This window comes from Neomonachus schauinslandi, chromosome 7 (assembly GCF_002201575.2).
Source record: "Neomonachus schauinslandi chromosome 7, ASM220157v2, whole genome shotgun sequence".
Lineage (NCBI taxonomy): Eukaryota > Metazoa > Chordata > Mammalia > Carnivora > Phocidae > Neomonachus > Neomonachus schauinslandi.
In genome coordinates, this window is record NC_058409.1 from 38,019,132 (window position 1) to 38,028,447 (window position 9,316).

Genomic DNA, 9,316 nt, shown 5'->3' on the forward strand with positions numbered 1-9,316 from the left:
AATATAAGACAACCCCTAGACTAGGAGACAATATTTGCAAATCATGTATCTTATAAGGGAATCATATCCAGGATATATAAAGAGCACTTACAACTCAATAATAAAAAGATAAACAACCCCATTTTTTATAAGGCAAAATATGTGAATAGACATTTCTCCAACAAAGAGAGATAAAGGGCTAGTAAGCACCGGAAAAGAAGCTCGTAGTCATTCAGGAAATGCTAATCCAAACCACAATGGGATACTACTTCACACCCACTAGAACAGCAATTACTAAACAACAACAAGAAGTGTTGGCAACAATGTAAAAACCTTCTACAATGTTGAAGATTGGAACCTTCATGCAATGTTGATGGGAATGTGAAATGGTACAGTCACTTTGGAAAACAGTTTAGAAGTTCCTTAAAATGTTAAACATAGAGTTAATATATAACCCAGTAACCTGGGCCATATGGTAACTCTAATGGGTTATATGGTGACTACTAATGTGTACAAATCTTTTGGGACTGATGAATATGATCTAAAATGAGTTAGGGTAATGGTTGCACAACTCAGTAAATATACTGAAAACCATTGAATTATAAACTTCAAATGGGTAAAATTAATGGTATGTAAAATATATTTCATAAAGCTCTTAAAAATCAACACGAATGAGGGAATAGCAACCATATTCACATTAAAAAAAAAAAACAGAATTGTCACTGTTTCCATTAGGAAATTTTTAGTAGCCATAGTCAGTCAAGATTTGACTTTAAGTCTGCACTAAAATTACTTGCCACAACCAGAGGCTGGGTATCCCATTGCAATTACTGAAAATGATTAACCTTTGATGCACTAGTAATATCTGGGGAAAAGGAAACATAGGGGTCTCAGTAGGGCTTCCTTATAAGGTCATGTGATTTCTGAGAAACCACTAGGTCTGAAATTATCGACATGTTAACTCTGGGGATGGTTGGTGTAACACCAAACATCCTGAAAGAGCATATGACTGTGTGTATTATAATAAAGACCACATCCTCAGCTCAGAAAAGATCATAAAACATTTCTAATAGAAAGCATACTGAATATTGTTCCTTGAGGGACTGAGGTTCATCTGTCTTAAAGAAAAACATTCCTCAGTATTAGAACAAAATAGCCACGTCTGACTACCATTTTCCTTCTTTACTAAATCAGAAGGAAGGAAGAAAGGGAGGGAGAGAGTGGGGGAACGAGGGAGGAAAGGAGAGAGGGAAGATGAAGGGGAAGCTCAGTATCTTTCTTGTGTCTCAAGATGTATAATCAAACAATCAAGGGAAACACAGAGGGCTGGAAAGAGGCAACACTCCCTATCCCCACCTCCCTCTGTCTCCACACCTGCCAGAGACTTCAGATAGGAGCACAATAAACTATCGTCCACAAAATGGGGAAGGAGAATCTAGGCAGGAGCTTACTAATAAATAAGACTCCCTCCTGCATTTCCACTTGCCCTTGAACTATTAGTCCTTACATTAACCCAAGGAGATAACTAGAAAAAAATTTGGTTGCTGACCAATATTTTTCAAAGCTCTAATTTAAGTCTTCATAAATTCCATTAGTGGATGCAGAAAGTAGTATTGCTGCTGATGAAAACTAGAAGCCTCCAAATTTCTGCCGAGACGTTTTAGAGTCTCTCCTTGTGTACTACATTCTGAGGGCAGCAGGGTCCTCTCGCCCCCACCCACACTATAGAGTCGCCCTCCCCTCGTTCAGCAGTCTTAGCCAAGGAAAGCAAGCCCACTGGTAATGAGCAATTGTTCCCTGTTCTCACTTGTGTCTCATTTCTAAATGCTCAAGTTTGAAATTGGAAGGAGAGAAAACCACATCCTTTGTACCCTCAATATATAGATGGAGTCAGCCGAGAACTAACACAGATTTTCGTGCCGATTGATGTGGGGACAGTAGCCACAATGAGGAACTCCTGTACGTGTCTGGCAACCTCTCTCTCAATTGCCATTTTTCTCCTGCAGATTCCTGGAGGTAAGACTGCTTCTCATCATTTCCAGCATAACTATTAAGCAAATGGAGCAGACTGTCAGCAAACTTTTGGCCAGATTAGCTCAGTACAAGAAGAGATATGTGTCCCCCATGCTTTAATATTCTCCCTTGGAGTCTATGTCTTTATTTTAGAAGGAAAAACATCCTTCTTTCCTCTTTAAAATTTCCTCACAAAAAAATGATAGAACTGCCAGTGCTTATTGCTGCCAATTTATAACTTGAAAATTGACAGACAATGTTAATGCAAGCAAATAAACAAAAATGCTTGCCTTAGGAAAATAGATAGTACCTTTCAGGAAAGAAATAGTGGTGTTCAGCCTTTCTTGCTGCAGAAAGTACATAGATGGTTTTAAACAAAAGTAAAAACAAAAACAAAAAAACCTGATTTCATTACCCAAAACAAATCAGGAATGATCTGAATTTATATCATTTCTCTAGGCTAGTGTGTCGTTGGGAATGTCCCCACATTGACTCTTTGGAAGTGCTATGGTATTTTGTATTGAGCTAATTCTTTGGCATTCCAAGTAATAACCGACATGCCTGGTTTTGTAAGAGCTGCATGGGCATCAGTTTCAAATGCTCTGAAGCTCATGGCATTATCACAAGACAGGTTATACCCCCTGAGCGGCCTTAGATTTTCCTTGAAAACCTTCAAGAACATGAGGACTGCTCTAGGGCTTCCTCAAGTTTGCTGACAAGTACGCACCAGCCATGGCGTTAGCCCAGGGTCCGTCAGCTTTGGGACATGGGAGCGGGGGCAGGGGCTGATGGAAAAACCTGTCTCACCCAAGGAAGTTGTTCTATGGTTTATCTTGCATCTAAAAATGAGAAGAAATTTTTTAAAATAATGAGGTTCCCGCATATTTGGGTAAAAAGTGTTGGCAGAGCATAAGCCTGGCATAGTATGACTGTGTTCAGGCATGTTAAATCCTCCATAACATTGAAAACAGAGCAGATAAAAAATCCAGTTATATCTTTCCTTCAAAGGAAACAACAGAAGCAGTTTGCTCTGCTCTTCTCTGTTTCCTGTGGTCAGAGAGAGCAATGTGGGCCCATAAGGGAACAGATATAGCAAAGCAAGACTTGATGCTCTGGACCGATGGTCTCAACTCTCCTATACTTTAGAATATTCTGGAGGGCTTTTTAAACAATACTTGCATCCAGCCCCAGCTCCAGAGATTCTCATTTATATTGATTCTGGGTAGGGATCAAGAATTGCTAGGTTCCAAAAGCTCCTCACCCGCTCTAAACTCTACCCCTGACCCTTTTAGGAGTGGTTGGTTGCAGATGTTGACTTTTTTTTTTTTTTGAAGCTTGTGTATGTGCTCACCAAACAGGTGATTCTGCAAAATGAAGTTATTCTGTCGAGTGTATGATTTCTGCAGCTCAGAAGGTCCAAAGATGGGATCTTTCCATACATGACTCACCCAAGGAAAATTTGAGATGTGGGTGAAGTTCTCTGGATTTCTCTAAATTCCTTATCCTTTAACTTCCCTATCCTTTCCCATTCCCAACACACTTCTGGAAATGAGAGCCCTTAGGACCACTCTCTTCCCCTTCTGTCACTCTTACCATTTGCATCTTTTTGTGAATTTGGCAGTGAGTTAGTTTTATGAATGGAGTAACTGTCACTCTGCCCTATTTGAGAAGCCATGGAGTCTCAGCCAGCGGTCAGGAGAAGTATTTTAGGAGAGTCCAAGAACATCTGGTGCAGGTGGTGGACTGAAAATATATCACAAAGGCACAAGATGGGTAAACCAGCATGGATGGTGTTTCTTGTGTACAGATCTATTGTTCAGTAATAATGAAACTCCTGCTCTGTCATCAAGGAAATTTAATTGGTCGGTCTCCTTACAACATCTTCTCTCCTCTCTTCTCCTACCTCTTTGGAAAAGGCCTTCTGTTCAACCGTGTGTTTCAGTCTGCAGGTTGAAGGGGAGCCTCAGGTGCAATAGATACTATTCTGTCAACTTAGGAATGAGGAGAGTACAAATTTCAATTAAACAGAAGTCTCACAATGACCAAAGAACCCATAGGTGGGGGCACAGCTAAAAGGTACTATATCAGTAGTGGGGGGAGGGCGGGGGGGCTGGATGCTGTCACCTATGTTTCCTCTCCAAGCAGGAAAAGCCTGTCTGGTCTTAGGAACATGGCTTTAGGGAGAACTCTCTGGGGTGGGCACTGATAGGATTTGCCTTTTTCTTTTTAACAGATTTCTGTGTAGAAATTATTGGAGGAAATCAAGTGAGTCCTCATTCAAGACCCTATATGGTGCTACTTAAAGGAGAAAAAATCTGTGCTGGGGCTCTGATCGCAAAAGACTGGGTATTGACTGCAGCTCATTGTGCCCTGTAAGTGCTTGGGTTCTAAAAAATGTTTGTGCAGATATTCTCATTTGGGGGAATATTAATAAAGAGAATAAATCTTCACCAAAACCACAGGAAGCTCATGTGTATATCTTCACATCACTTAAGTCTCTGGGAAATTGCTTTACCCCAGCAGAGAGTTAAGCCCAGACTCAGCTCCAAAGTATCAGACCACTGGGGAATCCACAGTGAGCACCCTCACGCTTTGTGTTGGACTCCTCTAGAGCTACCGGCTCTGGGTGCTCCAAGGCTTTGCTTCTGGTCTTGACTTCATGATTAGAGAGAATTAACCACAGTCTGGAAGGGTAAAACTCTGTCGCCTCGGGAGCCTGAGCACAACAGTCAAGTAGAGAAAGCTTGTTTCTAATACCTTCCTTTTTCCTTTCCTGAACGTCTCTCACATCTCAGCCATCTCTTAACTCCTGCTGACTACTAACTTCAAAGCTCTTCCAGGCCTGGTCTTTCCTCCTTTCTCATAATCAAGCCTCTCAACCTGGGCTGTCCAATATGGTAGCCACTGTCATACTGGTTTTATGAATTTACACGTGGCTCTATGAATTTAAATTAAAGTTAAATAAAATTACAGATTAAGTTCCTTGGTGGCACTAGCCATGTTTCAGGTCCTCGGTAGCCACAGTTGGCTAGTGGTTACCATTTTGGACAAGGCAGATGCGTAGAACATTTCATCATCAAGGTGTGCTCCACTGAAACCACGGTTCTAGTTTCTCAAGTGAAACTCACATCAGCTGATGTAACGGAAAAAATGACAGTGTGACGATCTGGTTGGTTTCATTCACACTACGTTGTGAATGATGATAACCTTAATTATTAATACACCAGAGAGTATTTTTTTAAGTAGGACCCATGCCCCACGTGGGGCTTGAATTTACACCCCTGAGATCAAGAGGCACAGGCTCTACTTAACTGAACCAGCAAGACGCCTCCTGAGTATTTTGATTTTATTAACCAAAATGAACCTTTTGCAGGGAGTCAAAAAAAGAAAGAATCCTGGGCCTCTGCTTCAGATCACCATCCCCCCAATATACACACACTCAGTGCCATGCAAATAAGGTCCTTCGATGGGCAATCATATTTCTGAAAGCTTTCCCTTTTAAGTTTGTTGTTCTCTTACAAAGACCCCTTCAGTGCATTCTTCTACAACTACTGAATGCCTTTTGCTTCCATCTCTAGACCCCTGAGACCTTTGTTTTCCAGTATTCTGCAACCTGATTCTCTATCACAGCTCAGGGAAGGTAAGGGGGCACTAAAGACCCAACCCCTAAGACCCCAAGACTTGGCTTAGCTGCCATGGAATTCTCGTTATATGTTTTTCAGTGAACCTAGTTTAGCGTGTTACAAAGAAGCGGGTGGTGATGATGACAGATTCATAAGCGGTTTTTTATTCTTTACACTTTTTTCCTTTCTGAGCCACGAACAAGTATTGCCACAGAAAGTAGTTTTACAAATGAGACAGTAAAGCTGATCATATAATATGCTGAGCGCCTGATATAAAGAGGAAACCCAGTTAATAGTGTTGTGTCTGCTTTCAGGAACAGAAAGTCCCAGGTCATTCTTGGAGCTCACTCAATGACCAAGAGAGAGTCAGAAAAACAGATAATGTATGTTAAGAAAGAGTTTCCTTATCCGTGCTTTGACCAGGACACGCATGAGGGGGATCTGAAACTTTTACAGGTATGTACCTTTGATTGACTTCAGAGTCACAGAACCTCCTCCGATCTGGCCGCCTACATGGAAATTTTTTCCTCAGTGCTCTGTGGCCATAGACAATAGCTACATAATGGGGTCCTTGAAGGTTGGGCTAGAATTTAAGTAAAAATAGGACCATTTAAATGATCTTATTTTGTTAAGTCTTCATGCTTGTCTTCTAACAGCTGAACAAAAAAGCAAAAATTAATAAAAAAGTGAGTATCCTCCCTCTCCCTAAGAAGGGGGATGATGTCAAACCGGAAACCATGTGTCAAGTTGCAGGCTGGGGGAGCATTCACAATAACTCACCTCAGTCTGATACCCTGAGAGAAGTCAATATCACTGTCATAAACCGAAGAATCTGCAATGATGAAAAGCACTATAATTATAATCCTGTGATTGGACTGAATATGATCTGTGCCGGCAGCCTCAAAGGTGGAAAAGACTCGTGCAATGTAAGTAAAATAAGATCCCACGTTTTAGTTGTTGAAGTCATGCAGATAGAGAATACGTAACATCAGGCTTTGTCTTGTCATGGCCTTGGCTTCTGCAGGGTCCTGGTGCCTTTACAGAAGTTTGATAAAATCCCAAATAAATTCATGTTCTCAGTTCACGCAAGTCGTTCATCAGAAACCTGTTCTCATTTTTCATACAAACACATACAGATCTCAATTTGAAAATATGTAACATCCAGGAGAGCTGAAGTCAGGGCTCCTCTAGGGTCTTCAATGCCCTTTCCCCCACCTCAGTACTCCCCGCAAAATTCACTGCCATTTGGCCGAGCAAGTCTGAAATGCCTGTCCTTTCCAAGCCTAAGGATCTCTGGCTAGACTCTGCAGCTTCCTAGAGCCAAGCTCAGTCCCCAGGAAGCAGCTTCCAAATGTGACCCATACAGAGACTATGCAAGCCTCCATCCCAGAGTCCCCTGAGAGGCAGTGGGACACGGCCCTGCTTAAAGATACAAGTAGCAGAGATTCCTTAGAAAGTTTTAAGCTCTGAGTTTATCATTTCTCACTTTTCCCAAAGACCCTGTAGAGCCTCCCCTGAAGAAAAGGAGTTGCAGTGTAGGTGGTCTGGGAGTTTGAATCAGAGACTGAGAGATCCAGGGGTCTCTGTTCTTCCCAGAAGCTTGTCTAAACATCTGCAGAATCTGAATGGCTGGATTTCAGAACCAAGGCTAGGCACATCCCAGGAAGAGATGACATTGGTCCTCTGCACCTTTCCACTTTCTCTCCTTTGCCCTCCCTCCTCCCCTCCCCTCATCCACCATCCTGGCAATCCAGGAACCCAGAACCTTCGCGCCCTTGGAACCACATGCAACATCCTAAGGCCACAGCAGTGTCCCCAGTGTGCCTGTCCTCCTCTCCACAGCCACCCTCCAGGGCCGAAGCTTAGCAGCCCTTCTGCCATCCTTTTAGTGCCCAAGACCCCTTAGAATTGGCCGCGGGTGAATTAAACCTGAAGGACTCCCTGTGAAAATTTCAGACCCTCTGTGAAATATACCTGTCCAGAAGGGGTCCCAGGCTCCCACATACTTCCTCAGTTCATATACTCATAAGGCCAATTTTTGCCTGAAAAAGAGGGACCACTGATGCCTTCATGTGGCTGGGAAGGAGTTGGGCACTCAGAGTCCAGTGTTTGCAGAGTTTTATGCACATGCCTCAGTGGCCCTCTGTCTAGCACCACCGATATTCCCTAAAGCCAGAGCAGTGAAATGACCACTTCAGACTCTAGACCTCAAATACATTTAAATACGCTGATTCTAGAGTTCTTTGAGAAAATCCAGGCTCACAGAGTGGTGGCACAGTCAGGGGAGAAGCAGTGACCTCCAGCTAACTGAAGCCTCTCTGTTGGCGGAGTCAGCTAGCCCTGAAGTGAGATCACTGGTTTCTGGAAGCTCCCGTCTAGTGTCAGATGCTCCAAAGAGACTTGGGGAAGAAATTTCTGTCTATTTGATAGATGAAGGGGAAAGTTGCTTTGGTTTTGTTTCTTTAGGAAAACAGTTACATGCTAGAGAAACTAGAAGACATGGTGCTTCCTCTTTGCCTCAACATCCCATCTGCATTGCACTATTTTACCCCTTGAGTTATTAAGCATTTTAAGAAAACGACAAACAGGAGGGTTTCCCTTCTAAAGCAGAATCAGTCTCAAAATTAGTGGGTAACATGAGCAACAATACAAGTTTTATTTCATGTTCACTGGTTTACAAATAAATTGAGTGAGCCAATTTAAAAATATTAAAACATTTCCAAACATTTGGGACTTTTAAGCACTAATTTTCATTTAAGTCAAGATTGGTTTTAACTCCACATTGAATGTTCCACATTCAACAGAATTTTTCCCATCCCACTAGTGATCATGTTCCATGCTGATCCCCATTCCCTCTCTTGTTCTGCAGGGAGATTCTGGAAGCCCTTTGATATGTCAGGGTATGTTTAGAGGTATTACTGCCTTTGGCCTTCCAGGAAAATGCGGAGACCCTCGAGGACCTGGCATCTATACTCTTCTCTCGCAGAAGCATCTCAACTGGATAATTAAGACTATGAAGGGGTTAGTTTAGCTAATTGTACTTCATTTCATTTGCTGTCACTTCTTTTTTCATTGTTTGTTTCAAATTTTTATTTGAATTCCAGATAGTTAACATATAGCGTAGTATTGGCTTCGGGAGTAGAATTTTGTGATTCATCATTTACGGGATGGGCACTTGCTGTGACTTTTTAATCTTATCATAAATAAAATCAATTTGTGTAACTGTAGCCATTTCTCCTATACCTTTAGTGAGCAGATCTGCACTGGCAAAGTGAAGCAGAGTAATATGACAACCTTAGAGATATTGCAAGGGAGAGATGAGGGAACCCATGTCACCAGTGTCATCCATGTGTCAAGTGGCACACATACTTTCCTTGAATTATTCACTGTCCAAATGGGGCCCAGCAGGAGTGACAATAAGGTCAGGTCTGTCTAGTGACAGGCTCAGCAATTCTGCAGGGAAGAGGAACAGACAGTCTGGAGCATTTGGGTTAAAAGGAAATGCGTTTGCCCTTCTAAGGCCATTGTTCCACATCAACACATGCTATCTATCTATCTCTCTGTCTCTCTCTCTATCTAGCTCAAGAACCTGAGTCTAAGAAAGAAATAGAAGAGGAAATGTCTTACAGTGTTTTCCAAAGGCAGGTGAGAAATAGAAATTAAAATTCTAGGGGACAGAAAGAAAAGTCTCCTAGAATTGG

The 9,316-nt window shown here is 42.1% G+C and overlaps 1 protein-coding gene across 1 annotated transcript; it reads left to right on the top strand.

Annotated features, from left to right (window-relative positions):
- The first annotated feature begins 1,871 nt into the window (after positions 1-1,871).
- Positions 1,872-8,646, top strand: GZMA (granzyme A). Its single transcript, XM_021702009.1, has 5 exons — positions 1,872-1,995; positions 4,226-4,364; positions 5,930-6,071; positions 6,272-6,541; positions 8,485-8,646. The coding sequence occupies exons 1-5, from the start codon at positions 1,926-1,928 to the stop codon at positions 8,644-8,646; spliced, it is 783 nt and encodes a 260-aa protein (XP_021557684.1). The 5' UTR covers positions 1,872-1,925.
- Positions 8,647-9,316: the final 670 nt, after the last annotated feature.

Excerpts from the sequence above, each read along its gene's own strand:
- GZMA (XM_021702009.1), top strand. The coding sequence starts at position 1,926 with ATGAGGAACTCCTGTACGTGTCTGGCAACCTCTCTCTCAATTGCCATT. Across the intron at positions 6,072-6,271 it reads GGGATCTGAAACTTTTACAG|CTGAACAAAAAAGCAAAAAT; the intron begins GTATGTACCTTT and ends GTCTTCTAACAG. Across the intron at positions 6,542-8,484 it reads GTGGAAAAGACTCGTGCAAT|GGAGATTCTGGAAGCCCTTT; the intron begins GTAAGTAAAATA and ends CTTGTTCTGCAG.